This window comes from Trematomus bernacchii, unplaced genomic scaffold (assembly GCF_902827165.1).
Source record: "Trematomus bernacchii unplaced genomic scaffold, fTreBer1.1, whole genome shotgun sequence".
NCBI lineage: Eukaryota > Metazoa > Chordata > Actinopteri > Perciformes > Nototheniidae > Trematomus > Trematomus bernacchii.
Window position 1 is genome coordinate 234,178 of NW_022987802.1, and position 13,993 is coordinate 248,170.

The 13,993-nt window shown below is 38.2% G+C and overlaps 1 protein-coding gene across 1 annotated transcript; it reads left to right on the top strand.

Moving 5' to 3' along the window:
* Positions 1-4,779: 4,779 nt before the first annotated feature.
* Positions 4,780-5,730, top strand: LOC117498271 (olfactory receptor 51E1-like). The gene has a single exon (XM_034150286.1). The coding sequence runs from the start codon at positions 4,780-4,782 to the stop codon at positions 5,728-5,730; it is 951 nt and encodes a 316-aa protein (XP_034006177.1).
* The last annotated feature ends 8,263 nt before the right edge of the window (positions 5,731-13,993 follow it).

The window sequence follows — 13,993 nt, forward strand, 5'->3', positions numbered from 1 at the left end:
TGTACCCTGGGTCTCTGGCTCTCTGAGACCCTGCTAAAAGCAGTGACTCTGCTGCCTGCATTTAAACAGATTCACCAGTTTATAACATTACTTTAGCCCTGATCAGAGCCCTGTTTTATGGGTAAGACAGCGATGTGCTGTACCCTGGATCTCTGGCTCTCTGAGACCCTGCTAACAGCAGTGATTCTGCTGTTTTTAGCTCATTGTACATTTAACTAATTAAATATTATTAATATGTACATTATCCCGTCTATACTGACACATTTATGTCCACAACTCCGTATGTTTATGTCGTCCAATGTACACTTTCTAGAAACTACTATTATGACTGAATTAAAACAGTTTGACAGCATTTTAACACTCATGTAGCCATGTTTGCAGCCCTGTTCCATGGGTAACAATTGAATTACCCTCTCCTGTTGAATTAAAACATTTCCCACGGCTTTAAACACTAATATACCCATGATTCAGACAATTATTCCTGGGTAAATGTGTTATCTTTTCACCCTGGTCCTGAATTAAAACAGTTCCCCCGACTTTAAACACTAATGTACCCATATTTTGGCCACTTATTACTGGGTTAATATATCATCTTTTCCCCCCTGGGTGTGTGTGGCACCATCTGGTGGAACATTTGTGAATTACACTAAAATCCAAAACTTTAATGTTTTTTATCTTAGCGAAATAATGGTTTAATGACCCCAAAGTAATGATCATTTATTAATCTGCAGATGTTGTCTACACGTGTATCACAACGGCTTATTTTTAGAGTGATTTGGAAAACTCGGTTAGCGAGGTTTATTTTTGTCAATATGAGATGCACTGTTTTCATGTCCCATGTACATATCTGTACATATGGCCTCACGCACTACTAACGCAGAGTTATGGCAGGAAATTAGCTCCATAGATTACAGCAGCACAATGTAAAGAAGCAAACAGGTCAGTGTGTTAATGAGGTCACCTGAGAGCAGCTCGTTAACAGCTCTCATTAAGGCCGGAGCTCGTTAGTCCACAGAGTCCAAGCTGCAGCTCATTAACCACAAACATCATTTCATCATCTGCAGGATGTTTTTACCGCCCTGACCTCTGCCCTGCAGGCTTCTCACTTTATGTGAGTGACATCTCAGTACTTTTGTATGTACGTGTACTGTTTGAGAGCATGAGGGCCAATATGTAGTATGTTAAAATGCACTCTCAGTACTGGATGGTGCATCATACCGGTCAAACAGTTGAGAGGAAACGGCAGACACATCTCACTATCAACAGCATCTCCAACACAGTCTCACGGCATTTCGTGTTATTAGTCACGAAATTAATTTAATCTATTGATTTGTGTTCACCAACACGATTTTCACCTTTTTTTCGTGTCACACAGAACGATATTAAATGCAATGTATTTCTATTGGTAGTATGTTTTGTGCCTGCAACACGTCTTTTTGTCCGGTCGGGTCTTGGAAGACCAGAAGCTGTGTGGTTCATAAAAACATGTTCTTACTCAATATCTTACCCTAAGCCTAACCCTATCCCTTTTATTTTAAATTGTATAATGTCTGAGTTTTGTTGCCGTCCGTGAGGAAAAGAAATGGCTCAGAGCCTCAGAATACTGACATCTGTATTTTATGTCATCTTTTTTTCCTTCTAATTTGTTATTATTTGGTGCAGGCACGAAACATACTACCATTATAAATACATTGCTTCTAAAATCGTTCTGTGTCAGAATACTGAAATCTGTATTTTTTTTTATTTCTTTTTCCTTCTAATTTGTTGTTATTTACATTGCTTTTAAAATCGTTCTGTGTGACACGAAAAAAATGGCGAAATCGTGTTGGTGAACACGAATCAATAGATTAATTTCGTGACTATAACACGAAATGCCGTGAGACTGTGTTGGCATCTCGGCTACGACACTGAAGCTACGCAACAAAGTGCGATTGCGGATCCTCTTGTGAACCTACACAGTAAAATCTGGAGTGTTAATTTAACACTCTGAGATAAGGACCATATGTTCACTGGCTCAGTGTTAAAATGTATAAGAATCATAAACAAATGTTTATGATTCTTATACGTTTAGTTCAGCAGGATAATCTCCACATATTATAATTTGGAACAGTCTGCAAAAAGAATGGAAAATTACCAATCTGGTACCACTACATGTTTTTAAAGCTTGGTTGGATGCTACACAATCAGATGCTGTTGGTACCTGTACATGTGGATAGATATGTAAATTGTAATCCCTGTCATTTTTGCTGTATGATGTCCTTTTGTTGTTCTGTTGTTTATGTTTTTATGTCTTCATGTGGAACCTACTGCTGCAGGTCTCCCTTGAAAAAGAGATAATTGATCTCAATGGGATTTCACCTGGATAAATAAAGGTTTTGAATTGATTAACACCTCTTTGTGATTTCTAAAGTAAAAAGCTTATTAAATAAGTAGAATTGTCGTCTTTGTCCAGCACAGTGATTGAGAGAGGGGGTTGAGCTGCCAGTCAGATTACATTAGAGGCCGTAACGAGGACACAACGGGTATTTTCCCACGGGACACGAAGAGCTGTCTCCTGGTGTGTTTTATTCATAATGAGTAATATTGCACAATGACCAAGAAAGACGGATGATTGAAATATAATAAAATGTCTCTGAGGATCATGTCCATCCCGAATAAGTGAAAGATTGTGTTTTTTTGGTTAATTCAATTTGTGCTCTTTCATGAATGTTAATTGGATGTCAGTCACACTGGATGTGCTCATGAAGTGAACAGATGCTAACCAGCGGCCCACAGCGCTGCACATGTTCCTCCTTTAACACGTTTAGACTCAAAACCAAACATCATCCAGCAAATAGATGGATAATGAGACAATAGATGTTTTGCATCCATTCCCAGACAGTTTGAACCTTTCTATGCGGTGCGTGGTCGAGGATCTCTTTATTTTGACCTTAAAGTGGACCTATCATGCTATATTTGAATAATATAGTGTAGGACCATACCTATATAAGGCATATATATATATTTTTTTTAAATGTGTGTGTGGAAATCTCAGTTCAACCCATATCAACCCTAAATATAGTGTATGTTAAGAACGAGAAAGGTTTTAACATATATGTAGTTTTTTGAACACCTATGACAAATATGTGAGGGTGATGAAGTCAGAGCATCGTCCTATGAGCCGGGGCCCAATTTAACCCCTGTGTGTATCTGATACCTGAACATATTACTAACATAAAACAAAGTACTGAATTAATCAAAGGAACGCTTTAAATATTTACTATTTTAAGATGTTTATGTCTATTTTACATTAACTTGACATTGCCTTCTCAGAACCTGCCATTCCAAACAACATGATATTTGTGATTGGCAGATGACCTTTAATGAATATATAATGAGCTCCATGGAGGAAGAAGGATGGTGATAAAAGCAGCATCACAGCTTCATGTTCACTGAGATGCTGTCTGTCTGTACATGCTGCATCATATCTACATTAATGTTATATTAATGTTTCACCAGCTGGATTCAGGTCAGTTTCTCCTCATGTTCACTGAGATGCTGTCTGTCTGTACATGCTTCATCATATCTACATTAATGTTGTATTAATGTTTCACCAGCTGGATTCAGGTCTGTTTCTCCTCATGTTCACTGAGATGCTGTCTGTCTGTACATGCTTCATCATATCTACATTAATGTTGTATTAATGTTTCACCAGCTGGATTCATGTCAGTTTCTCCTCATGTTTCGTGTTCACATACAGTCCATGGTTCTCTGTGGTCATGTTTCTGCTCAGTGGTATATATGTTAATATGTTAACAGCTGGATTCAGGTCAGTTTCTCCTCATGTTTCGTGTTCATTGTGATGATTGTCTGCTGGTTTATGACTCATTTCACATATATGTCATATGTATAACCACTCTTTAAATCATTGTTATATGCTCATGCTTTTGTTTTAACAGGTGGAGGTCTGTTTCTCCTCATGTTCACTGAGATTATGTTTCTCTGTTTTCATGATTAATCATATATTAACATTCTTTAAATGAATGTTATAACTATTAATGTTGTGTGTATATATTAACATAATTGTCTAAACAGGTGGATTCAGGTCGGTTTCTCCGCCTGCTTCGTGTTCACTGTAATAATCTTTCTGCCTTTTCCTGATTCATTATGAATCAAAATATGTTCTTTATATTAATGCTGTATATATTAATGTTATATAAATTGAAGTTAATGTTTAAACAGGTGGATTCAGGTCAGTTTCTCCTCACGTTTCGTGTTCCTTGTGCTAATGTTAGTTTAATATCTCACTTATAAATGTTATTTTGAAGTCATATGTATAAATGTTTCTTACATTATTGTTATATATTCACGTTAATGTTTAAACAGGTGGATTCAGGTCAGTTTCTCTTCGTGCTTCGTGTTCCTTGTGATGATTGTTCTGCTGGTTTATGACTAATTTCACATATATTAATGTCATGTTTCTCATTTTTCGTGTTCATTGTGATGATGCTTTTGCCTGTTTCTGATTCATGATAGATATTTATCATTGACTTATACATTAATGTTCAAGCAGATATTTTAGTATCTGATTAATTAACTGTAAATTCATATTCTATGAATACACGTTTTAAATATGAATGTTAAATAAATGTGTTTCCTTATTCCGACTGTATATGTCAATGTGATATAAACTAATGTTATATCCTTTATTTAGATGTTAACAGGTTGGTTAGCTCTGTTGTTGTTACTGTTGTTGTTGTTGACCTGAGGTCACAGCGTGTTGTTTGTTGGGGTCTCCTCATGACGTCAGCAGGGTTTAACGTGACCTCGTCCCTGACGCTGGTCGGTTTCTCCTCGCTGTCTGGCCACAGCTCGCTTTTATTCTTCGTGTTTTTGTTGCTGTACCTCTTCGTGTTGTTCAGTGACTCTCTGGTGATTTATATCATCTGTTCGCAGCGAGCTCTTCACCGGCCCATGTTTGCCTTCGTGGCATCATTTCTGCTGAACTCTCTCACAGTCAGCACACTGACTTATCCTAAACTTCTGTCAGATCTGTTGCTGTCCGGCGCCGGCTTGGTGCAGGTGTCCCGGACTTTGTGTCTGTGCCAGGGTTTCTTTGTTTCCTCTCTTGGTGGAGCTAGCTTCATGCTATTGTCGGCCATGGCCTTTGACCGCTACCTGTCCATCTGCCACCCGATGCACTACGCTGTGCTGGTAACTCCTGCCAAGGTGGTGCTGATGCTGCTTCTCTGCTGGATGCTGCCTGCTATTTTAGGGGGAGTCACAACGCTGCTGGTTAGCCGCTTATCGCTCTGCAGGGCGCAGCTCAACAGGGCCTACTGCGACATCGACAGCTATTTCACCCTGAGCTGCGGTGGTGCTGAAGCGCAGCTGAGTGGACTATACATTCTGGTGATCGTCACAGCCACCATCTTCCTGCCTGCCGCCTTCATGATCTTCTCCTACGCTAGGATCCTCTTCATCTGTCTGCGGCGCTCACGTAGCTTCAGCAGCAAAGCTCTACAAACCTGTCTTCCTCACCTGCTCGTCTTCTTTAACTATTCCATCAGCATCTACTTAGATCTGATGATTCGCCGCCTGCAGAGCAACAGAGAATCTGACTCCACCCTTATCATCTCCATGCTGATGTTGCTAGTACCTACTTTACTGAACCCCGTGGTGTACGGACTGAAGTTAAAGGAGGTGTTCACGCATGTGAAGAGGCTGCTGAGCTGCCGCAGAGACAGCTGATCCCAACACTGTTTGATTGCACCACACAAAGATCCATGCAGCCAGAAGCATTTGTTGCACATCAGGAGAAACAGTGCGGCCCATATTCAGTTGATCACCACAAACATAACTGAGAGCGGGAAACATTTTCTAGGCCTCCTTCTCCGCTCCACGCAGACCCGGCAGCAGACATACTCTCTGGGCGGGCATTTGATTTACCAGGGCGGGCCCACCCCGACTTACATTTCCCGGAAAATCTGAATTGTCAACGGGGGGAGGTTGGGGGGGGCGCTCGTGAATTGTTTTTACGGAAAGAGAGGGGTTTTAGGTTGCCATAAGGCTGTTGACGGTCTTATTATACATCCATTGGTTGGTTTTGTGGCACATTTGTAACGCTGTGCCAACTTGGGCAAGCGCAGGCAAACTTGAGCGCACACATGGTGGAGAGGTGGAGCGATGGAGAGAAAGGGAGAGAGAGAGAGAGAGATTGAGCAAGGCAGAGAGCGTGTGCAGCGGTCTGCTTGTGCACAGAGCAGGAGTTTGTGAGAGAGCCGGCTTGAGAGTCAATTTCTCTTCAAAATATAATTGATTGCCAGCCTCCCTTGCTGGCTTGCTAGCTCGTTGGTAACGTAACTGATTTCTTCTGATGTGCCTGCATCTGGCGCTGAGTTGCCATATTCCTTTCGAGAACCACTTCCTGATATCCATTGTTGCAGATAAATATAAATGATAATCGCCAAACTAACCTAGCAAGAGTAAACTGACAGGCTGCTGTGCCGCATCTCACTCAAAAACCCACACACGACTCAACCCAGCGAAAAACCAGTCTCGCGCGCAGCCTTTCATTCAGAACTTCATTCAGAATTTCCTAGCAAAATAAAAAAATGATATTAAACTAATCTTTCAACATAGTTTAATACAAAAATAAATATTAGGACAAAGTTCTACAAATAACAACAATAAACATAATAATAAATGTTGTATTCAGCCCTGATTAAAACAGCGGGCCCAAATCCTGGATGGGCGGGCCCGGCCCCACGCCGGGTCTGGCTCCACGTCACCATGGGCCATCCCCAAGAGGGTCCCGTCTCCGTCCTTCCCTAGAGGGTCCTGTCAACTTCTATATCTAATAAAATATGAATAGGTGACATAAAAGAAAAGTACCAAAATGTATGAACAAATACAAAAACTAGAAATTAAAAAGTATAAATACGTTAACAAAATAATAAGAATACCGTCAATACCGTTCCGGTGCATAATATGTTTAAGGTACTAGAAGATTGTTTACTTATGTTATACATATATTTGAGTGTGTTTTGTTGAAACGTGATCGTTGTTCTCGAGTCCAGGAGGAAGTTAAATAAGAGACAATGTAGTCTCGAAAAGGTTCAAATTGGTACTTTAAGTAACCTGGTCTTGAAACAAACAGAGCAATTCAGGAACACAGCGCCATGTTCGTGGGGGGAAGCAGAGAGAGCGCAAATCTCCTTCACTTCCGTGATCCCTAGCTCCTCCTCTCAATGGCGGCTCTGACGAAAGGGGGTCCTCCCACCCATGGATGTATAATAAGAACTGGATACAGCGTGGGAGGCGGGGCCTCATTCATTCGTATGAGAGCTGCTCATTGGCGCATGAAGATAAAATGGCCCAACTTTTGAGAGAGCGAAATGTCACAGATTACCCGTCATGCCTGAGAAGTACCCGTATGTGCGCTCATAGCGCATGCGCAACTTTAACCACGCCCCCCAAACGGCTCGTTCACATCAAGCACGTCACGTGTACACGTAACAGCACCGCGCGTTCATGACAGCATGGTACTGGATTGCTCTATGATGGATTTTGATATTAACGAGGCGGCCGCGGCAGTTAGCGGCCAGCTAGTAATTTACACATGATCAATTGTGAGTTAAATCTTTATCTAAAAAGTAAAGCTGATGTTGGATTACTGTGGTGGAGTTAAAATAACAATAGCCTATTTCTTTTTGAAATGTGATGGAGTAAAAGGATAGTAACTGTGATTATTCATGTTAAGTAGCCCACAAGTAACTAAAACGTATAATACTTGAAGGAAAGGTGTAAAATATTTCCATAAATACCAATATCACACACTACAACACAGACTATAACACCCCTTGTTGTTAAATACCAACCATGTGCAATATATTTTTAATTACATTTTCGTAGAGCTTTGACTTTTTCAGCTGAATAAATATTATAACTCGAGATGGTTTTGTTCAGCATTGCCAGCTTCACTGTTGAGCTTTATGTTGTGCCCAGCCTTCTCCTGTCCTCTGAAATCAAAATGTGGATAAGCATAAAACAACACTAAAATAAACACTACAATACAACTTGTTATTTGTTTTTTGACAACAAAGGTTGTTCCTTTGTGTGTATAAATATACAACACAGGCTATATATATATATACATATATATACACATATATACATATATATGTATATATATATACATATATATATATATATATATACATATATATATATATATACATATATGTACATATACCAGTGGCGAACCGTGTCTATCACAACTGGACCTTCTGTAGACACACACACCCCCCGCCCCCCAAAGGGTTAGGGTTAACCCAAACTGTCAGTCCAAACGTACGCTCTCATTCAGTGCAACGGCCAGGGCATTCTATCAAGGATATAGAATACCTTGGTTGAAGGATATTCTACCCAGAGACCCAGAACAAGATCTGATTGGTTGCCTAACAGAAAACCACTGAAATGCGTAGTGCATGGTCCGAGAAGGACAAACAAATCAACGTAACTCTGTAATATTACAGAACAACAACACAGATACGATTCTCATTTATTCATTTTATATACATTTTATTTATATAATTAAATCGATTTTTCTTTTGTTTTATCTGAGTGTTCCAGGGTATTCTCTGAATACCTTGAAAGCCCTGACGGTTCGCCACTGACATATACATATATATACATATACATTTATACATATATATGTATGTATATATATATATACATACATACATACACATATATATATACATACATATACATATATATATGCATACATACATATACATATATATATATATACATATACATACATGTATATATATATATATATATATATATATATATATATATATATATATATATATATATATACAGTGCAATAAGCTTCTTAGTGCAATAAGAAGCTAGAGGGACGTTAATCTACGTCGGTAATACGTAATAATAATTATTTAATACAACATTTACGGTACAAGATTTAATCATACAGCCCATGTAGTATAATATTTTACAAATGATGAATTACAGCAAACATGTGCAATATATCCATTATTACAGCTCCGTGGGCTGGCAGTAAGGCGATATGGGTCCGTTCTTATTGTGCATCCATGGGTAAAGATAAACGCATGTAGTGCTGAACACGTAACATGAACGTGCCGGGCGGCGCGGTCCCGTGGGTTAGATGCGCGTTCATAATGCAGAGGGAAATAACTCTCAGAATAACGTTATTAGCACATTTTTACAACTTGAGGACCGAATGTTTTTAATAAGGGCTATACAAACGTTCATACTGGGTAGTTTATTTAGTTTCAAAAAAATTATCCAACGATTTACAGACCACTCTTTCCCAATGTAAGTCAATGGGAAAAAGTGTTTCCGGGCCCAGCAACCTAACGGAAGTATAGTACCGCCGTTTGGCCACAACGAATATTTTCCTCAGAGTCCGGCGCACTTCCTGGGGGCTTGCTCCCACCACATGTTCTTCTGTGTCCGATATTGCGTAAATCAGAGGATTTAGACGTTGTGTGTTCATAGAGTGGCAAAGTCCCTCCCCTTCCGGTGGACCTCCATGGGACCTTATTTCGTAAAAATTATGTATTGAAGTCAATGGAGAGAGAAAGATTATCTTTCGATCCCGTTTGAATTGTGCCACGAATTACACATATGATGTTTGTCAATTTAAAAGATAATTTTGCAAGTCAAAAATAAATAAATGTGTCGTAAAACTGTGAAGTAACACATTTGTTTGTGTGAAATGCTCAATGAACTACATCTCTGGTCTCACAGAACAACACACGTCACCAAGATGGCCGTCACTACTGTCTTGTCAACAAAACGATTGACTTCCCTCACTATCACCACAATGAAACACGTCCTGAAGAATGTCATGCAAAGCTGCCTGCCTGCCTTCCTTTGATTCTCTCTGAACTGCCTGGTCGTTTTAATGTCAACCATTTGTGCAGATAGCATGAAGTAGAAAAGATCGCCGATGCTAGCGTTAGCGTTAGCATTTCTCCCCCGGGCTTAAATGGTGTATTATAGAATGATCACACCGGTGACAGTACTATTCAAAGCGTTCACGAAATATGACTACTACTCTTACTGTTTAACATTTTGGGTTACTTAATGTTACTTAATGTTAAGGCTAATAAAAATGACAAGGCTGTAATGCTAACTAACGTGCTAGCTTGATCCAGACACTCCTGGTCCTTTCATCAGACGGGAAGCGAAAGAACGAGCAAGACCCATTGTTGGTATGATAACAACCTGGTACTAAGCACACAGGCATCTTGTTAAAGTTATCTTATCTTAGCCAGCGCCATATATAGATTATATCTATATGGCTATATGGCGCTGATCTTAGCTATCTCTTAGTGGAGGAAAACAATTGTGACATCACTTACGCGACTCTGGGATTTGTAGTCTTTCTAGTTGCGTATTTTTCATAGTCTTATATTTCAACAGTTTTACGACAAACTGTGACTTTTTTGACATGGAAATGATTTTTTAAGATTGACAAACATTATATGTGTAATTCATGGCACAATTCAAACGGGATCGAAAGATAAGTTTTCTCTCTCCATTGACTTCAATACATTATTTTTCTGAAATAAGGTCCCATGGACCGGAAGTAGATGGGCGTGACTTCGCCAAACACTGAAACACTGAAAACACTAAAACACTGAAACGCCGAAAACTATTAAACAGCCCTGTTATATACTATGACCATTCTTTACTTATTTATAATATGGTTCAAATTGAGTAATTTGAGTTGTCTGATGCACTTGATACAATTTTACTTTTTAAAATACTGATGTGTTTATTCAAAACCATTTCAACACACAATGTCATGACTTTTTCAAGATCTTTTTGTCAAACTATACTATGACTTTCTCTAATTTTTTTATTTTTTTTTAAAAAAAATGTTTAGAGATCCTATACTGACATTGCAGACAAAATATATAATATAATTCTTAACTACATACTATACTTGGACTTTTTTCACGATACTTTTAACATACTATACTAGTACTTTTAAAAATAAATGTTCAGACATTCTATACTGTGACTCTTTTTAAAAAATGATATGTAGGAAATACTATACTATGATTTGAAGACAACAGTTTTTTAAAAATGTAAAAACACTTTTTATTATTTGCAGAATTTCATATTTACAATTTATTGTTTTCACCCCATAGGAAGCAGTAATACATTTATACTGATTGCAACATCCCCATGATCTTCTCCAGCACAGAATCCCCTAGATGAAGGGAAATATTATAATGGAGTTTTTGCACTTCGGCCAAAGTATTCATGTGTATGCTGTTTTTGACACAAAGATGCATTACATCTACAAACAGAGCATACAATGCGAGCACATGATACACTTTTGGTGTTTGTTTCATTTCTTCGGTAATGTTACAGAATGTTTCGGAAAATGAAGATTCCAGTACCACTTTAAAAGTTTCGTTTACAATCGTTTCCCAATGACCCGGAATAGTACTGCCAGAATGAACGATATCCAAAATGTCTTCTAGTTTACAAACTTCAGCCGTTCTGTCTACACGGGGATCACTATTCATTCTGTTTTCAATCGTCATCAACAACACACTTATTAAACAGGTATTGACTGCATTCTGATAGATATATACAGATTGTTTTCCATAGTAGTTACCCATTTTTATTTTACTTTAAAGAAAAGTCAAAGTATCGAAAAAGAAAAAAAAAATCCCCGGCTTCAATCAACCGCTGGTTATTAGTCTTCTTCCTATCCATCCAGCTCGGCATGGATCTTTTCAAGTCTCTCCTTGAGGCGTCTGCAGTTTTTGAGATTGTACAGAAAAGCCTCCGAAGCGCCTTGGATCCTCCATTCAGCCGTGTAAATGTTTTGTTTTTTTTATCATTAAGACTCTGGTCATTCACTGTAATGAAGTCGGCAAGCCAAAGACTTTTCATTAACGCGTTGTAATTGTTTCTGAAGAAATATTCTGGAATGTCATTCAGCCAATCGTGTTGCCTCTGGCCGGGGTGACTGACTCGGCATCCATTGCAGATTTTTTCTCTGTACCGATGCAGCACCCTCTCCAGAATATCAACCAACTCCGATTTCACTATGTTCATAAACAGAGACGTCTTGGCCCCAGGAGTAACATCAGCAGCAGTAGTACTGCAATATGTGGGTGTCCACAATGGTGGTGATGATAGGAGACAGGAGTTTGTTCCTGGCTGCAACTCGCGGGGGAGACTTGGTTTTTCTCAGATCCCTGGCTAGTTTTCAACGGTCGTCTTAGTGGGGTCCTTCGTTTTAGATGATTTGCTGAGTGGGGGGCGGACTTATTGCGTTGAGTGTGGGGATTCATCTGTAGAATTGAGAGTTTTTAGAAAGTTCTTTAAGCGTTGTAGCTTTTTCATCTATCATTTTCAACCAAGCAGCAAGAGGTCAAATGTAAGAATAAGTAATAGTTTGTCACGATTTTACGGAAAAAGTCAGAGCACGATGTTGCATCTTAAAGACAGCTTGAACTGGATAGATGGTTAGTCTTTTTTCAAACATACCATACGTTCTGCATGTTAGTATATTAGGCCAATCGGGTTAGGCCCTACTGCCCCACTCCCTCAATAGGGAAGTCACGCTTTGGGGAGAGGTGTTTAATTTCACAGATCTGACTTGATTGTTGTTGTGATGGCTGAAGGAATAGGGACGGGGGAGGAAAATTCAGAGGGTGAAGAAGCAGAAAGATAACTTGTTTGTAAAACGGACAGCACGTCAGTTTCAGGAAAGATGACACCGGTTTTATGCATGACATGCCAAATATCCTGAAGCCCTACAGAAAAAGGTACAAGTATATTGTGTTGAAAATATCGCAAAAAAGTCGTAATATTGTATAATGTATTAGTTGCATGTTGTATTTTGATAAAAATCACTTTTTTTTTTTTTTTTTTTCAAAAATATAATGGAAAAAAGGAGAGAAAAAACAAAATATCACAGTATGTTGAAAAATATGAAAAAAGTAATGTTGTGTTAAAATAACATAAAAGAAATCAAAGTAAAGCATCTAAAAACATATATTTAAAAAAAAAAGTTATGTTAGTCAAGTCAAGTTATCAAAACCGCATTGTTTCATCGAAACAGTGTTAAAATCACAAATTCTCCATTTAGAGTTTGAAGAAACTAATTTCATTACAAATTAATGAATATTTTACCAAGTTATAAAGTTTTGCATCCATTAAAGTGTAACTATAAGTATCTTTGTAGGAGAAAAAACAAAAATCATTCAAGTTATTTCCAGAAAACTGGATTGTCTTACTAGAAAATGCCTTTAAGAGTCACAGTCTTAAAGAAAATCTGTTCAGAAAAAAGTACTACCTTCACTTTTTTAACTCTTTCTCATAAAAAAGTCCCCTTGATCTCTTCTCCATCATAATCTTTGAGTTTGTAAACAGATGGTTGACGAGGTATGCGTTCGGACGCCGTAAATAATTAGTCGGTATAACTCTGTTCATATTTTTTTTTTATCAAAGACCCTCTCGCCTTGGAAATTCTTACAAGTTCCCCCTCCTCAAAGTTCATTTCCGTAGCACGTTTCCCCCCCCTGATGCTAGTGACCCCCCTTTGTATGCTAATTACCCCTTTGTTCGAGGTGTTATCACATGTAGGTGTGTTCAGTTAAACACTGAGATTTTCAACATACTACTCTACAAAATGATTTTTTCATATTCTTTTGACAAACTATACTTGACTTTTTTACGGAAAATCATGACAAACTTTAATGTGACTTATTCTTAATTTTACCATACTAAAGTAAGACTTGAAAATACTATATCGTTGTTTTTTAAATTATATTTCAACATATAAAACAGAACTTTTGTTTGTGTTAACATAACATTGACTGGCTTTTCCTTGATCATTTCAACATGAAATGAGTTTTATTTAATTTTTTAAATGATATTTTAATATAGCATATTGGCGGAGATAATATTTACGGGCCCTTTGAGTAGAATG

Excerpts from the sequence above, each read along its gene's own strand:
- LOC117498271 (XM_034150286.1), top strand. The coding sequence starts at position 4,780 with ATGACGTCAGCAGGGTTTAACGTGACCTCGTCCCTGACGCTGGTCGGT.